Source organism: Arachis hypogaea, chromosome 8 (genome assembly GCF_003086295.3).
Source record: "Arachis hypogaea cultivar Tifrunner chromosome 8, arahy.Tifrunner.gnm2.J5K5, whole genome shotgun sequence".
Lineage (NCBI taxonomy): Eukaryota > Viridiplantae > Streptophyta > Magnoliopsida > Fabales > Fabaceae > Arachis > Arachis hypogaea.
Genome location: NC_092043.1, coordinates 14,807,319 through 14,826,265, shown reverse-complemented (window position 1 = coordinate 14,826,265; position 18,947 = coordinate 14,807,319). Strand labels below are relative to the sequence as shown.

The window sequence follows — 18,947 nt, the reverse complement described above, 5'->3', positions numbered from 1 at the left end:
TTTTTGAAATCTTGAAAGGCTTGTTCACATTCTTGGGTCCACTGAAATTAATGCCCTTTCTTAAGGATTGCGAACAAGGGTAGGGACTTCAAGGCTAATCCAGCCAAGAATCTAGACAAAGCTGCCAGCCTACCGTTTAGTTGTTGGACTTCTTTTAAGTAGGTCGGGATTTTCATCTCCATGATAGTCCTATATTTGTTTGGGTTAGCTTCAATGCCTCTTTGAGTGAGCACGAATGCCATAAATTTTCTTGCCTATACTGCAAATGTGCACTTTATGGGATTTAACCTCATCCAATGCTGTCTTATCATGTTAAACACTTTTGCAAGGTCGGACAGTAGGCTGGCTTCCTCCTTAGTCTTCACAAGCATGTCGTCTACGTAGACCTCCATTAATTTCCCAAAGTGAGGTAAGAACACCTTGTTCATTCACCGTTGATACATTGCCCCAACAATTTTCAACTCGAATGGCATTACTACGTAGCAATAATTTGCCCTAGGAGTGATGAAATATATTTTCTCCTTATCCGACTTGTGCATCGGGATTTGATCATATTCCAAGTATGCATCCGTAAATGACAGGTATTTATAGCCCAAAGCTGAGTCAACAAGAGCGTCGATACTAGGTGAAGGATAAGGGTCTTTGGGACAAGTTTTGTTAAGATTGGTATAGTCAATGCAATTCTCTAATTTCCGTTTTGTTTCTTCACGAGTACAGCACTAGCGAGCCATAATGGGTACATTACGTCCCTTATGAACCCAACTTATAGTCGCGCCTGAACTTTCTCTTCTACTACTTTGGCTCTTTTAGGGCTAAGTTTTCGTCACCTTTGTTATACAGGTCATGAGTCTGGATAAACGGCAAGCTTGTGCCTCATGAGGTCGGGATGAATTCTAGGCATGTTTGAGGCTTTCCAAATGAAGAGGTTGGAGTTTTTTCGTAGGAGCTTAATAAGTTCTTATTTCAGTTGTTCTTCTAGGTTAGCCCCCCACATTTATTGTCTTTCCGACTTCATCCCCGATTTGAACCTCTTCAATCTTTCCTTCAAGTTTGGGTCTCAATTCTTCTCTAACTTAGACACCTTCGAGCTCTATGGTATTTACTTCTTTTCCTGTCGCACATCTCCGTAGGTTCAAACTTTTGTTATAACACCTCTTTGATAGTTTCTAATCTCACCTCACAGTTGCTATTCCCTTAGGAGTAGGGAATTCATACAGAAATGAGGAATTAAAACTACTGCCACAAGTTAGTTTAATGTTGCTCAACCTATAAGGCTTTGTAAGCAGACGCCACATCTACCACAATATAGACTATGCTTAAGGTTCTTGCTTTTGCCAAAGGTTATGTAAAGAGAGATGAACCCAATAGGTCGGATAAGAGTATCTCCCATACTGAAAAGGGTATATAGGTATTCTCTCAAATCCTTTTTCTCTAGGCTTAGCTTCTCAAAAGCTGTTTTAAATAGGATATTTGTCGAACTCCCTTGATTTATCAAGGTTTCTGTGAAGATTTGCATTAGCGAGTATCATTGTGATTACTAACAGGTTGTCGTGCCTAGGCATCACTCATCGTGTGTCTTCTTTGGTGAAGATGATTGTAGGTAGGTCGGGTATTTCAATATATTTGCTAACCTGGTTCACTTCTTTTAGATGTTTTTTCCGGGAGGATTTTGTTATCCCCCTCCTGCGAACCCTCAAACAATTATGTGGACGTGCCTTTCAGGAGTTTATTAAGGTCAGCCTCGCCTGTCCTGGTCTTCATCTCTTTTCTTTTTGTTGTGATCATTCGACCTCTCAGCAAGATATCTATCTAACCGACCTTCTATGGCCAATTGTTCAATGACATTCCTTAAACCATAGCATTTGCTGGTGGAATGGCCATATATCTTGTGGTATTCACAATATTCTAACCAATTTCTACCATTCTTGCTTTTAATGTGTCTAGGAGGAAGTATCTTTTCAATGTGGCAAATTTTTTTGTACACGTTGACAAGGAAGACTCGTAGCAGGGTATAAGAATGGTATCTTTGAAGTCTTTTCGAGTTGTAATCTCCTTTTTTCTTTGTCTCTTTTCCCTTACCTCAGACTTGATACTAGCTGTTCTATCCTAATATAGGTTCCCTTAGTCTTGTTATTTCTTCTATATTGATATATTTCTCCGCCTATTTGCACCTCATATAAAGATATTGGATGTTTCTTTGATATGAATTACGAGAACGGGCCTTCTTTGAGGCTATTGACTAACCCCATAATGACTGCTTCGATATGTAGGTTATGAATCTCTAAGCATGCTTTGTTGAACCTTTACATATAGATTCGCAGAGATTCTCTGACCTCTTGTTTTACTCGCACGAGACTCAAAACATGCTTGATCTTTTCTTTCTGAATGGAGAATCGGGTAAGAAAAATTATCACCAAATCGTCGAAGCAGGTGATCGATCTGGGTGGTAAACTATCAAACCACTTTATTACCGCCTTGGATAACATAGTCGAAAAAGCTTTACAGCGAGTTGCATCCGATGCGTCTGCCAAATACATGCAACTTTTGAAATTACTAAGATGGTGTCTTGGATCAATCATTTCATCAGAGAGGTCCATGCCTAGGCTTTTAAAGTTTCTGGAAACTTTAGCCCACATGATTTCTTCTATAAATGGTTCTTCGCATCCTAAAGGCGTTTCTTCTCAATCAGCTCAGCCTCTCCTATCCTTGATGTCGGATTCCAACTTTTCGAGTTTTTCTTCCAATTTTCTTCATCGTCGAACCTCCCTTCATAAAGCTCATTCTGATTCACGTTGTCGTTCTAGCTCATTCTCAAGCTGCTCTAACTGATTTTGATGTCCATGAATCAATCCCATGAGCTCAGTATGATCGCTTTCTCCCGATCCTCCCGATTGATGGACTTCTGAGCTTATTCTTCATCCTCCTTGATTTAAAAGATGCATATCTCCAGCAACACCCTTCCCCTTGTCGGGTCAGAGAGGTATGACAAGTGCGCGATCGTCGTTGTGTTGCTCTTCTTTATGGGCTTCTGAGTTAGAAGTTGTGTGTCTGTCTTATAGGATGTTGTACGCCATTGTGCAATGTTGATTACCATGTCCCTAACAACGGTGCTAATGTTCTAAAAGTTACCTGAAACGGATGGATTTGGGCCTGAAAATGAGGTCTAGATTCCTATGAGGGATTGGTTCGAAGTCTTCTTCGATGAGGTGAAGTTGTCCGAGTTCTTTGTAAACAAAGGCGGTGGGTGGTACTTGCAAGGGACTCCGATATTTAAATTAGCAAAGGTTTTAGGCAGGTTTTTAGTAGATTAGAGTTTGAAGAATATCTGAGGATGTCAGCGTATTTATAAGTGTAAAGATGGAGTTAATAACCATCTTTTAAGTAGTTCTAACTTTGCTGGTAGGTTAGTTACTCCCTTTTATGGAGGTTGTTGAGATCTCCTTTTTAGATGAGTTAGAAGGATTGTAGGAGTTAGTTACTTATTTAAATAAGCAACGTATCAAACCTCTACGAGATCGGATAGATGGTAGAATAAATCTGTACATTATCTATAAAGTATTAATTAGACTTTATTTATTTTGGGTTTGACTAAATTTTGGACCAAAGTATAAATAACATTATATTTACAATTTTAATGTATATTCTATATATGTGTTTGTTTTTGTGTAACCTTAATATATATATATATATATATATATATAAAAGTTTGTTTTCTTTTTAATATTTGTAGGGAATTGTTTTATTACAACTACTTGTTTTAATATAAATATTTTTGAGAATATGTTTTTAATTTTGAAAATATTATAATAAAATGATAGCTGTTTAACAATAAATATAATGATGGATAAATAAATATAATAATCATTTTACTATGTGCTAATGAGTAATGACAAATGAGGGATTGGCGGCTGCCTATGGTAGGAGGTGGTGTACAATAAGCACGTCGCCCATTAAACTGCCATGGATAACTTGAAGAGCTGTTACTGGTTTCGGATTGTTTGGTTGTTGTGGACTTGTTGGAGTTATGGTGGAGTTTTTTTTGAAACGGGCTTGGAGTTGTCGGCCTGTGTAGATTGAAGTTTGAAGGGCTGACCTGAATGTTATTTTTCGTTGAGAAAATAAGGTTATTTTATCCAAAAATAAAAGTGGATTGATGTTTTGGGGGCCAGACCAAAAAAGTTTAGGGTGGCAAAATCGTTATAGTTGTTGTACCAAAAAATAAAATCGATATAGTGTAGTAGAGGCGTATACGTATATATGGGTTTAGGCCCATTCTGTTAACCTATATATATAATATTAACCAAGTTAGGTTGGTCTAATGGTTAACTCATTAGTCCGCCTAAACAAGTGTCAGGAATTTAAATTTTGTCTTGTGCATACAGCAACTTATTAGCCAGTGGTAAACCTTAAATAGAGTTTAGTATACAGCGGATTAGTTTTTGACCTGTCGGACTAGAAGATACAGTGGAAAATAATACTACGTGTTTATTACTAAAGTCAGTCACCAGTATAAAATTTGTGTTAAAAATATATTAAACTACACATATATTTATATACAAATATATTGGTAACTGATTTTAGTATATAAATAATATTATTAATATACATATATAATTATATATGGGAAAAAAAGAAGGATTTACTTGTGGACCAAAAAATTATTGTATATTATAATATTAATGCTTTAGGGGAAAATAAAATAAAATCTAGATACATTGGTTGAAGTTGAGGAAGGTCCTTTTTTTAACAATGCAATGTATTATACTTTAAGAAAAATATGATGTGTTTAGTATTTTTTTTTCTTTATATTTGAAGTAATATTAATTTATTTTTATTTTTTTCTACTACCTTCTAACATTTTCATATTCTTATAGTTTTTCAAAAATTTATTCAAAATAAAGTAAATTTGCTAAAAACTATCAATTTCTAATATTAACATGGACTTTTTAATTTAAATAAATATCCAGTTTTTTTAATGATTGAGGACATTTTTATAATAAGGGAAGCCAAACTGATTTTTTTTGTATCCACGAAATGAAATTATTAAAGCTGTGTCTATTTTTAGTTCTGAGAATAGAATAAGACAATACAACGAAAATAAAATACAAAAGATAAAAACATAAAAATTAATATTTTTATATTTAGTTTAGTGATAAACTAGAATAAATTATAAAAGTATAATTTATTCTTATTTTTTCATTCAAACAATTAAAAAATATATATAATAATAAAAAATATAATTATAAAAAATTTACAAAAATAATAAAAAAATAAAAAATAAATTATGTCTCTTGTTAATAACTCTAAATATAATATCTTTGTTCATGTTTCATTTATCAAATATAATTTTATATTTTTATATTTTTGTTTCAATGTTCTGTATCTATAAATAAATGTGGCCTAATTTAACAACTTATTTATATTTATGAGGTTAAGAAGAAATAAATAAATAAATAAATAAATAATAGAATAAAAGAAAACAACGCATAATCCCCATTAAGTTTTCAAACTAATTTTTCAATTTGGATGTTGCGATATGTAATAAGGGCATCTATATATTGAGTTTTTTTGAGGTAGAAGATAAGAAATGGTTGAATATGATGAAAACAAAGAAGAGTAAATTTGCTAGAGAATAACATAATTGGATTTCTTAATAAGTGTATGAAAGATATATTGCATGGCTTCGCGTACTCTATATGAGAACAAATTTTTGGGTAACAAAATTTATTATTTTTTATTAATATTTTTAGTTATTAGTTTAATTTTCTTAAATTAATAATTTAATAATATATTTTTAATTTATATCTTTTGTATAAGATGTGGTTGGTACAAATTGTGAGACAAATCGAAGACCGTTAGACTTAGATGATGACAAAGTTGGATCTTCTAGGAATGATGGAGGTGGTACCTATAAAGACATTTTAATTTTTAATTTAGAATAGATCTAAAAGGTATAAAAGAGGGTTAGAAATGTGTTACGTATCTAAGAAAGTCCTTGACCCCTCTATATAGTTTAGGATTATTATTTTATCTTATCTTATTAGCTAAGATAAAATGAGTGTTGAATTCGAATATTGGTTAGGGATTTATAGTTGTCGGGCCAGTTTGGGCCGTGGTGGTGGCTCGGACCCGAGCAACCAGGTTGCACTTGCTCTGATGGGGGGACCTGGGGATCGAGTCCGGAACAATTGCCCCACAGCAAGAGAGTATGCTTGCTTACTCTCATCGTTGGAGAGGTTTGCTTTGCCATGTAGTCGTGAGTCTGGCATGAGGAATGAAGTGCTGGGATCAGAAATCTGTGGAGTACTTGGTCATCTCACCACTTGTCTGTCATCTTTCCCGATAAAATTTTTTTGTTATATGTGATTTTTGTCAATTGCGGTTCCCTAGGCATCATAATAACATTTAATGCGAAGGAAAGTTTGGTTCTCTTTCCTTTTTTACTTTTCAGTCCATTTATTTTTGAGACGTTTGGGTTTTTTTAGTTTTTATTTCTTCTTGCCTCTTTGCTACAACCGCTCATTTTCCTTTTTTTCTGTATTTCTCCTCGCCTGTAACTGCTCCCTCTTCCTTGCTTGAGAGTTTGCCATATCCCTTTTTGGATTTGTTTTCAGTTGTGTTTGTTGGTGTTTTGGTGCATTTGCTGGTGCTGCATTCCATTCCTTGTGCTTCCTTCATTCATTTCTCTTGGAAAAATCAAGTTGGTGTTGCCATTTCTTATTTTCCTCTGTATTATGCCTTGTGCTTTCTGAGTAGGGATAGTAGGAAATCAGGGGGTGCCACTATTATAGCACAGTTTTTCATGATTGTGGTAATGGTAGAGAAATGGGGAGTGTGCCCCTGCTTTTAAGTGTTTTTAGGTGCATTAGTATGAATTTGTATGGTTTTCTTGTTCTGGGAGTGGGCTGACGGTGGTGCCGCTTTTAATTTTTAGGTATGGTTTGTTGGAAAATTTAGGGCGCTAAGGCTCCTATTGTTCCGGCTGGTGGCCTTCCCAATGTTTACTACTGAGTGACCTCTGACATGTGAGGGATGCCCTCTTGGGTTACGAAGGAGGATCTCCAGAAGTTGCGCAATGATGGCGCAATTTGTGGAGGTGGCGAGGTGGAGCGACAATATGAGCTTTCGCTTCTCGGGGTGGACGAGAATATTTGCTATATAAACCCTGACTCCCCTCGAGTCGCTGATTGGTTGTGGATTTATGAGTCTATGTTCGCACGGCTAAGGGTGCGACTTTCCTTCTCCCCATTTGTTCAGGCCTTGCTAAATCGGTGTTCGGTGGCACCGTCTCAATTGCATCCAAATAGTTGGGCGGTCGTCCGAACTTTCAAATTAGTTTGCGATTATTTGGAGCTCCGGGCTCATGTGGAGGTCTTTTTATACTTCTTTCTATGCACCCTTCCAACCAAGGAGGGGAAGCTTAAGAAATATTATGTATCTTTTCGGGACTAGCCGAATCGGCGGTATCTTCAGGTTGTTTGAAGACTCCTTTCACGATTTTAAGGAGGAATACTTCAAGGTCTGACTTGTTCGGGGTCACCATCCCTTCTGGCTGACTCTCGAGGAGGAGCACCGTTTTGCTATGTACCGGAACTTTGGTGCCAGTGGATTGTACCTAATGCAGATTACATACGAAGGTTTGTTCCCCGAGAACAAAGATATTGCTGACATTCTGTTGGCAATTTTCGAGGACAGGCCATTGAACCCGTGGGATGTTATGGGTGATCCGTTGGCGTGCCGGACTTATGTTAGTGGGTCTTTTGAGTTTGTCTTTCTTTTTATTTCTGTTTCTTTGTTACCGAATTTGTGACTTAGTAAAACTTTCTTCTTCGTTTTCAGTTGACATGGCTGGAGGTTTGACTACACTTACAAGGTTGAAGGCTGCCATGACCCGAGATGCCAGGAGTGAGGGTGGTCAGACATCTCTGTCGATGCCATAGTTCGTGACTCAGCCAGGCTCACAAACGATTTCCCAGAGGGTGGCCTCGAGGTTGAGGTCGTGTTTCCTGGCCAGGGTAAGAAGTGGAAGAGAGCGACCGAGGGTAATTTGGGGGGAGAATTTGGAAGAGGAGGGGCCTCTGCCTTCAGTGATAGATTCGAGTTTCGATGCTTTGGCCTTCATTGACCAGCACCTCCTACCAGGTACTGAAGAGTTTTTCTATGACTGCGATGTTGCAAGCAGGTGAAGTCCGTGTACAACGCTCTTCTCCGTTCAGCTGTTATTATGCAAAAGGCGGAGCCGATGTTGACTTTGGTGGCTCTTCTGGATGGCAAGCTTTGTCAGTCGCAGGCGAGGTCCAATAAACAGAAGGAGCAGCTTGAAGTGGCTGAGGCTGCTCGTTTGAAGGCTGTGAAGACAGCTGAGGACGCTGGCTCAGAGATCCTCTACCTTTCCGAGCTAGAAACTTCGCTCCTCTTTCAGCTGTCTCGAGAGTAGAAATGGGCAGCCGATACCGAATAGAGGGCCGCTACTGCGCTTGCCATCGTGGAGACGCTAAAGACTGAGATTGCTAAGTTGAGCAAGGAGAAAGAGAGCCTGCTTATAAACACTAAGGATGCAATCTTGGCGACGGTAGAGACATTGAAGGCTCAGGTTCGAGTGTTGATCCCTGAAGTCGATGTGTTGGTTATGGGGACATTCCAAATTGTGAGGGATGGAGACTGGAGAGATCGTAGACTTGGAGTGATCTGTTTTATTTTTTAGCAAAAGAATTCCAAATTTATAAACCATTTTGGTATAACAATTAAAATTATAAAACATTAATTAAATTATTACTTATTAAATCTTTGATAATTTAAATTGCTTGAATTAAGCAAAACAATTGCATAATTTTTTATTCAATCATGTTACATATATATAAGAAATCAGTCACTAAATTAGTCATCCATATAAAATACATACATATCAGAATATAAAATACATATTAAAAATAAATTTAATAACACATTTATTTATTTATAAATACATGACAACTAATTATTTGTGTCCTCATAGTATTTTTGTTTTTCATTTTACTTTTACCATAATGATTACTTTCACTCTTACTTAAATTATTTTATATTTTTATTGATCGTTATTAGTATTTTTGGGCGTGTTTTAATTATTATTCATGTTTATTGTAGATTTATGTAACAATTATCACTTGTAAAATTTTTAAAAAAATACATATTATTCTTTTTGGTTAGGTGTGGCAAAATTTTTCAAGGCACGAAAATTACCGTAAGAACTGTTTAAAATAGAGATTTAAAGACGAAGACTTTTTTTTGCAAAAACAGAAATGGAGAATGAAATTTTTTAGAAACAATTGTAGATCTATGTGAGAATCCTTGTTCTGTTTCTCATGATTATCGAATTAGATAAATTTATTTAATTATCTTTAAAATTTTAGGGCTACTATATATATTATTATAATTTCACCTCTCATATATTTTAGTAATCTATGGTGTGTTAATTATTTTATTTTTTTGAACATAATATTAAATTTTTCTAAATTCATAATTTTGGACAAGATGTATTTATAAGTTGTTCTAATGTTTTTATAATTTTTTTATTTTTTTTAAAAAAATTCTACAGAAATTATTAAAAAAAATAGAGATTAGAGTATTACAAGTACAATGAAAAATACAAGAGAATGAAAATGAGGGTAATATTTTTTTATGGCAGAAATTAAGGACGAAGAGTTTGGAGACATTTTTGATCCATTCCGGTCTCCGCCCCACTCTATTGATATTTGACTCAACTTTTGATATAAAATTTATGGTTACTTTAGTTTTTCTTTTGTTGCAAAGTATGTTGTCATTTTACTCTAACTAAAAATTTTACACACATGAAAGAGTTGTTAATATGTTAATTTGTCCTACTTGAATTCACCACCTCATATTATTTTATAGGTTGAAATAATAAATAATACTAATGTATTTTACTTAAAAGAAAAATCTATTTATTTTAAAGTACATATATTGATAATTTTTTAATTTACTTAATAATTAATTTTTTAAATTATAAAATTCGTTTGATAAATTAAAAGTTTAAAGTAAAATATAAAAGATCTAATTTTAATAAATGTGTAGATAAATATTAAAATTAAATTTTAATTTAAAATAATTAAATACATTTATAATCTTTATTATGAAAAAATTAAATATAAAAAATATTTTTTCAAAGATTAAAAAAAACAATTTGTTTAAAACAATGAGTTATACGGACTTATTCATTATACTGTAAATATGAAAGCTAAATCAAAATAGAGTATTTCTATGTAACTCAAAATGTTAGTAGCTAAACTTTTAATAATTTTGGGGAATTAAATTAAGTCAACTCGTAAATAGAAATGACAAAAAAAATTATTAAAATAAATATTGCGAAATTACAAAGATAACCTACTTTAATAATTGTATAAATAATTTATAATAATACTTTATAATATTTATAATTTAAATTAAATTTAATTTTTTTGTGCAAGGCATGGAAAAAAAAACAACGTTTGGACAAATTTTAATTTAGTCTCTAACATTTTAAACGTTTTACTTTTATTATAAAAAATTTCAAATAGATTTTACCTGATTCTATCATTAAATTTGACAAGAATAATGAACGGAATGAATAACGTGGTGGACGTTAATAACGTTATTAAATCATATCTTCTTCTATGTGTTAGAAAGACATAACCAAAACTTTTTTCATCTCAATTTTTTTTACAAAATTTTAAATCCTAATAATCAATCATCAACGCTTTAAAATTAAATCAAAGAAAAAACTTTTATATTAGTAATTGTTGGTGGATCGATTTTACTTGCATACTGAAATTAAATGCTATTGGCTCTTCAACATGTAAATTATTTGTGTCAAAATTAATATTAAGATAATATTGAATCCACTTAAAAAAATTTTAGACTAAAATATGACGTTTGAAAATTTTTAAAATTGAAATAAGACGTTTAAAATATTAGAGACCAAATTAAAATTCAACCCAAATATTAAAGGCTAAAATAATACTTTACCTTATAATTAAAAACCACATTTTGTCCATCCCGTTGCTAATGGTAATAATGTAAGCTTAATTACTTACTACTTAGTGTTTCTTTCTCAAAAGAATATACAGTTATATTATGTCTCCAAATTTATAGTAATTGTTTATTTGATTTGTATGTTAAAATTTTATGTGAGAAATTTCTATTGATTGTGTTTTTGTCTTCATCAAAACAAATTGAATATTTAACTATAATAAAGTAGTTAATTGATGTATTTTAAGTTTTGAATTCACTATGTGTTATTAGATCATAAAGTTTGGTTAGTGTTTTTGTCTAATAATTTAAGTCAAGGTATAATTTTTTTAGTGTTGAAGTATAATAACTCCTTTTTTCTGTTGATATAGAATTTTCTGTCCTAAAAGCATAAATACCGAACTATACTTCAGTTGTCGAGGAACATCGAAGGAAGTTGGGACTTGTAAAGACACTCTAACGCTCAAGTAAGAAAAAATATAAGATGAGGTATATGATATTCAAAGTGAATAACGTTCTTCTAAAGAAAAAATGAAAGAGAAAGTTCTCTGTGTACTTATCCTGCTATGTTTACTTGGTTCTGTTTATATAAGATTTATATCTGATTTGATTGTGGCATGTTCTCCTCTTTCCGAGATATGAGGCATGGATACGGTCCTAGAATCTCGCAGGAAATCGTTTGGTGGCTTCTTTGAAGAGATCTTTTTAGGGTTATTAGTAAGTAACCGTTCTCTTTTTTGAATTTGCTGCACATGGCCGAGTTATAGCACACGTGGCTGAATTATACGGATGGATTACGAACTACTCTGTTTTGAATTTGCAAGTGGCTGAGCTATAGCTTACGTGGCTGACTTATAAGGACAGATCAGACCTAATCTCCGAATTATAACTTGTATCTGCCGAGTTATAATGACCAGATCACAGCCCCCAAGCTTGGTCTGTTTATTTTTAAGAGAAGCAAGTTAAGCTTTTATGAAAATTGAGTTATAAATCGATAGGATATAGAAGAGATGCAGTTGTGTTATAATTCCGAGATATGAGGATTAACCTTTAAGATCAACTTGATAATCTTGAAAATAAAATTGGACAAGCTTGTCATCGGGAAATGGGTTACTTATTTCAATATATTTTTGAACGAGCTTATAGGTGATTGTTTTTGGACTGACGCCGACTTATAGGTGTCGGTTTGCTTTGATTGATTCAAACTTATAATTATCAGTTTATTTAAAGTGATTCCGACTTATACGTGTCGGTTTGTTTGGATTGATTCCGACTTATGAGTGTCAATTTTTTGCATTGATTCCAACTTATGGTTGCCGGTTTGTTAGATTGGTTTCGACTTATAATTGTCGGCTTGTTTTTGTATGCCTACTTTAATATTAGTTTGCCATAATATGTGTAGAGCATAAAAAAAATAGTAGCCGAACTGAAGGGATGGATAAGACTAAAGAATGAAAAAATAATATACTCTTTATTAAGGATTATCCTTTTAACATCGAAGGTATAAGATGAAGTACCTCATTAAAACCTCTTGAAGCAAAATCCGGTGTAGGAAAAAAATTTGTCAATGAAAAAAAGAGTATATCTTCGAGTTATAGTTCTTTGCCTAGTAGTGCTTGAAGGGTATAAGTCCCCTGCCGATCAATTTGTTGATTAAAAAAGGTCCTCCTGGTCATCTTCTTTTGATTGAGTTGGTTTATTGATCCGTCGAACTTGTTTAAGCTCTTTTATTTCCATTTGTCCAACTGCTTTTTCTATGAATTCCGCTAATGTCTTTGGCTTAGTCACGAGTATAGTCTCCTGAAACTTTCCAGGATGGAGACCACTTTTGAGAGCGTGTAAGTGGACCTCTGGGCTTAAATCTGGGATTGTCATGGTCGCCTTGGCAAACCGCAACATATAGTCTTTTAGACTCTCATGTTGCCCTTGTTTGATGGTGCTTAGGTATTCTGATTCGTGTACACATATCCTTGAAGCGTAAAAATAGTCGATGAAAGATTGGGTCAGCTCTTTAAAAGAGGAGATTGAACCTATAGGCAACTTAGAAAACCAAAGTAATGCAGCACCATCTAGAAAAGTGGGAAAAGCTCGACAAAGTATAGGTTCAAAGGCACCATTAAAGAACATCATGGATTATGTTCTTGTTGAGGTTGATCGGTGTATAGCTCGTCTGCCGGTGAATACTTGTAAGCTTTTCGTCAGGATGATGTATACATCGGCAAAGAGAGAACAAGAGGGTGGGTACCTGCAAAAGACACTCCGACGCTCAAGTCAATAAGTGTTTAAGAGCTATAAGAATTCTATGATTATAGAATGTTAAACATGAAATAGAACTTATCATGTGTATGTGTTTATAATAATTCTATAAAATAGAATATAAGACATGAAATAGAACTTATCATGTGTTGTCCCTATAATAATTCTATAAATATAGAATGTAAGACATGAAATAGAATTTATCATGTATTTTGTTTATAATAATTCTATGAATATAGAATGTAAGACATGAAAATAGAACTTATCATGTGTTGTGTGTTGAGATATAGGAATTGGTGCCTTTTATAGGTATAGAGTTAATGAATGATATTCATGTTATGACCGTTTGGTCATTAAGATGGAAATGATGATCATTAAGTCAGTAATAAAGGTGTCGGTTACAAGCAAATAATGAATGATAATTAAGGCCGAATTATAACTCATAATGCACAATAAAAACCGAGTTATAAGGTGACAGATTAGATTGAAATTTCTTCATGTGAACACGGGGATCACCAAATCCCTCGTACGACTTAAGAGTAGTTAGCAGCACAAAATTCTTTGGCATTCGAAACTTAATAATGTCCACCAAAAAAAGACTGTGTATTGTTAGCTTTTCTTTTGGCGGGCTGATCTCTTGAGGTTCTGCTTTCCGTGATTGTGTATTTTTCAGGTTTGAGCTATGAGGATCTCCATCACTATGCTTTCTGTTTTGACTTTTGGATGATAATTCGGCTATCCTTCGACATCAGCCTGAAGTTCCGCAATCTGAGCTAGAAGCTCGGCTTGCGTGGGTTGTTGTACCCCATTATCGGCCATGCTTGAGGATTAGTAACCCTGCAAAAAGAAAGTGTGAATCTAAAAGAGAGTTGAATTTAATGGGGTTTTTTTATTTCGGGTCCCACGATGGGCGCTAAATGTTCTTGTCGAGTAATCTGAATCGAGGTATAACTCCTTCCTCTATTGATATGGAGTTTTTTATCCTAAAAGCACAAACGTCAAGCTATACTTCAGTCGTCGAGGAACACCGGAGGAGGTTGGGACCTGCAAAGAGATTCCAACGTTCAAGTAAGAAAAAATATAAGATGAGGTATATGCTATTCAGAGTGAATAGAGTTCTTTTAAAGAGAAAATAAAAGAGAGAGTTCTCTGTATACTTATCCTACTATGTTTTCTTAGTTTTGTTTATATAAAATTTGTATTTGATTTGATTGTAGCATGTTCTCCTCATTTCGAGATATGAGGTATGGATACGGTTCAAGAATTTCGTAGGAAATTGTTTGGTGACTTCTTTAAAAAAGTCTTTTTAGGGTTATCAGTAAGTAACTGTTCTCTTTTTTGAATTTGTTGCACGTGACTGAATTATAGCACATGCAATCGATTTATACGAATGGATTACGAACTGTATATTCTATTTTAAATTTGTAAGTGGCTAAACTATAACTTATTTATATATATATATATATATGACCGATTCATAAAGACAGATCAAACCTAATTTTTGAATTATAGTTTGTATTCGCTAAATTATAATGTTCAGATCAATTAGTATATATAGTAACGTAAAATAATAATATTCTAGAATTACTTATGATAAAATTTTATATTATCATCTAATACCGATATTCATACATATGTGTAGTTTTAAAAGAGATGCATTGTTGTTAATCTATCTTACTATTATATTAGCTAATATTCTAATTTTTGATATAGATCTGACAGAATCTAACATGCTTGACGCACGACATATTCGCAAATAATTAACATCTCAACCATGATAAAATATTTGCTGCTTCGACTACATTCCCTAACGTTCTGTAACAATAATTAATTATTATGCTGTCGTCCATGACTGAAAATATTTATTTAAGTCGTTGATTTCCAAGAAAGAGAGCCACTGCACCTTGATTAGTTTATAGTTTATACTACTTTACATTTTCAAGAAAGTGAGTGCGACTGGAACAAATTCATACCAAGGTATACTTCTAGATCATCATCATCATCATCATATATATATTTTTTTCTCTAATAAAAAAATGCTTAATTCTAGTGCATGCATCATCCTCGACCTTTTTCATTTAAATAAAAATTTTATTATTTACATATTCAAATTGAAATATAAAATTTATCAATTTATGTATTTAAATGTATTTTTACAATTACAAAAATAAAAAAATAAATTGTTGTATAAACATTTTAGTATGCAAAAACAAATAAAATATATAATTTTTAGATTTTGAGATTACAAAAATAAAGTATAAAATAATCACTCATTTTTTGTCTAAAGACAGCTGAAAATTCGAATATAACATTATTCCATTTAATATAATTAACTACATTTTTGTGGCCTATAAAAGCAAAATAATTATTTTTTTGGTTCATTTTTATTGTTTTTGTCTGCAAAAATAATAAAAAAATCTATTTTATTTTTACTGTTATTAAAAGCCTTACAAATTTTATTTTTTGAGTTTCTGACTGTAAATAAAAATAAGACTAATTGTATAATTTAAAAAATTTTTATATTCTTATTTAAATGTATAGTTAATGAAATGTTTATTTAAATAAATAATTTAAAAAAAAACCATCATCCTCCTGTCTCCAAAAGATCCTATCAAATTGTATAATTTGATAAATTTCTCTATTCTTATTTAAACGTATAATTAATGAAATGTTTATTTAAATAAATAAATTAAAAAAAAGCCCATCTTCCTCCTGTCTCCAAATTATCATGTGCAAGTTGGTATATTTTATATGAACTTGGGAATAAACAGTCCCCACATGCCAGTCTTCATGGGTGTACACGTGCCAAGTTACTAAAGCTGGATTTGCCAATATTATATATTGGTGTTTGCTACGGTACGATGATAAATATATACGTACCGATACGTTTAAAATATGGACAAATAACATCAAGATAAGTGGAATTTATTTTTCACGTCAGCATTTAGTTTTTTCTTTTTTAAATATATAATAAACACCCTTTTAATTAAATAAAAATAAAAAATATTTATTTATTTAATTTTATAAAAAGACTTAAACATCCTTTCTTTGTTTGATTAGACGAAAATATCCTTTTAAATTAATCAAATTTTATAATTCAATTAATCTTAATTTTATAGATTCAAATAATTAAAACAACAAAACAAAAACATATTAAAAAAACAAAAAATTAAAACTATTCTTTATTAGTATTAAACATATTAAAAAAATAAAAAACTAAAATTGTTCTTCGTATGGTTCAGAAACCTTCTCTCACGCCTTGAAGATTTCAGTCTTCTTCATCTTCTTCTCTCCTCTTCCTATCCTCTCTCTCTCTCTCTGTGCTCCTCTTCTTCTCTCCTCTTCCTATCCTTAACTCCACACAACGCCTAAACGCGAACCCATCCTTCCCATCACCCTCGAGCTCCTCCTTCCTCTCTCCGTCATCGATCTCACTCCCTCACCTCCGTCCATCTCCTGTCGCCGTCGCCGAAACGAGCTTCGAAGCCACCGTCGTTATCGTGCAGCTCTGTTCCACCATCGTGCAGCTACTGTTTCAGCTTTGAAAGCACCGTCGCGCAGCTCGGTTCCATTGTCACCAGGCTCTCCTCCTTTTTCCGTCGAGCAGCTCTGTTCCATCGTTGCCGGCGCTATCTCTGTTCCACCTGTCATCCCTTCGGTCATGCCCTTGTCCCCCTCTTGCTCAAGATCTGCTCTGCTCTGTTCTAGGACTTCTAGATTCCAGGTAATTTTTTTATAACAATTACTGAATAATTGTTATTAGTTAATTTGTGAATTTGTTATGGGTTGAATAATTGTTGAATAAGTGTTAATTAATCTGTGAATCCTACTGTTTTTACTGTGAATTACTCCATTGTTAATGATTCTGATAAACCATTGTTGAATAAGTGTTAATTAATCTGTCTCTAATACTGTCAAGAGTATGCTTAACTTATTAGCATCATTCTTATAGTTGGATCTTTCAAATTGGTTTCCGAGGAACTTCAAAATTTTGAAGTGAATAATATCTCACATTCTCCTTTCATTTCGCTTTTTTACAGACGAAAATGGAAACTATGTGCCCTTTAAACTAAGGTAACTTTTCTCTTAACCTTACTGTCCAAGTTATTTAAATTTCATTTTTCAGTGATCTTCTAAACTTAATGACCCTGTTTTCATTTTTCTTTTCAGCAATGGAGGTTTGACAATCTCAGCACAGTTTTTCTATCATTGATCATTCTTTTCATTTGAGTTTGATATCAAGATAGTGAAGGTAAGGACTTTGTGCTGTTCTATTGTTTCTGCAGGAAAAGGTCTATCCGGTGGCGTTATTGGTGGAATATCTGTTGGAATAGTAGCAGCACTTCTGTTATTGGTATTTTGTGTTTATGTTAAATGTTACAGAAGAAAGAAGATATGGAACAAAAAATTGGTAGCTAAAGATTCCAGCGAGAACTTTGTTCGCCAAGGTATATGGATTTCGACTTATATTTTATCTAATAGCATGCTTGGATTAGTAACTCTTATACATTGTCCCTCTTTCTGGCGAAACCTCTCATAATGCCAAAAACAGAACTTCAGCTTCAGATGATACTAGTATTATGGGTATTAAGGTAGAAAAATCAGCAGAGTTTTCGTATGAGGAACTAGCCAATGCCACAAATAACTTCAGTTTGGCTAAAAAGATTGGTCAAGGTGGTTTTGGTGAAGTCTATTATGGAGAGCTCAATGGCGAGGTTCATAATTTCTCTGTGTTACTAGTTTTGATTACAAGTATTTGAAAGAAAAGTTGCATATATTTTTTTATTAATGAAAAACTAAATTGCAGTTCTTTTAGTTGAATAGATGCTGCAGGCATAGTCAAGTTTTATGTATGATAATACTATTAGAGTATGATGAACTGTTTTCTATCTATTCAATTTCTTTTGGCAAACTAAGGATTAAAGTATGCTAACTATTATACATTAACTAAACTTGCAAAGTGTTGGTAGTTCTTTTCTTCCCCCATTAATTTAGTACATAGTTATGAGTTTATGAATGTTGAAAGAGTATTCCTTGATCTACATCTCCTTGTTTCCAATTAGAAGCAATAAAAGTAGAAGTTTTTCAGTATTAACTTCACACATTCACATTCTAGAAAGGAAAGTGAGCTTTTTAGATTTAATAATAGGATTCTCTTATTTGCAGATATGTATATGGAAGTGTTTCTCCCAAAATAGATGTATATGCTTTCGGAGTTGTTCTATATGAGCTTATTTCTGCAAAAGAAGCTTTGATGAGGAGTGGTGGTGCATCTGGTGCTGAATTGAAGGGCCTTGTGGCTTTGGTGATTATTAATGACTTTGCTATGGAGTTGCTTCAGATCGAGACGCAGCGCAAGGACGAAGCTCGCAGAGAAGCCCTTAGAGTTGCCAATGAGGAGCGCAAGAAGCTCAAGGCCGAAGCTGCACAAATCAGGGCTCAGGAGCGCAAGATCGCACAACAAGAATTCAGAGAAACACTCGTGCGTTTTTTCTTTTTCTTCTTCCCTCCCTTCTATGAATTTCCCTGTGCACACCAAGTGTTCGATGGTTTGCTTATTTGTTGGTTTGAGCTAATATGCACGTCAAATGTTTGTTAATTAGTCTCAATGGATAATTAGGTAGATATATGTGCTCAATGTTGTGTTCGTGCAGACGAGGTTCTTTGGTAGCGACATTGGATTTCCT

The 18,947-nt window shown here is 33.3% G+C and overlaps 1 protein-coding gene across 5 annotated transcripts in view; it reads left to right on the top strand.

The window, feature by feature from the left end:
• Positions 1 to 16,480: 16,480 nt before the first annotated feature.
• LOC112706256 (uncharacterized) overlaps positions 16,481 to 18,947 on the top strand; it is a 4,642-nt gene continuing 2,175 nt past the window's right edge. The window contains exons 1-6 of one of the 5 annotated variants that reach the window (XM_072200744.1): positions 16,481 to 16,984; positions 17,301 to 17,334; positions 17,431 to 17,708; positions 17,813 to 17,975; positions 18,427 to 18,742; positions 18,915 to 18,947. The exon at positions 18,915 to 18,947 is cut by the window's right edge and continues 2,175 nt beyond it. In XM_072200744.1, the coding sequence (XP_072056845.1) occupies positions 17,893 to 17,975; positions 18,427 to 18,742; positions 18,915 to 18,947 (432 nt within the window). In that variant the 5' untranslated portion in view covers positions 16,481 to 16,984; positions 17,301 to 17,334; positions 17,431 to 17,708; positions 17,813 to 17,892. Of the gene's footprint in view, positions 16,985 to 17,300; positions 17,335 to 17,430; positions 17,709 to 17,812; positions 17,976 to 18,426 lie in introns of all 5 variants that reach the window. The other 4 variants (XM_072200742.1, XM_072200743.1, XM_072200741.1 and 1 more) reach the window with 4 other exon arrangements.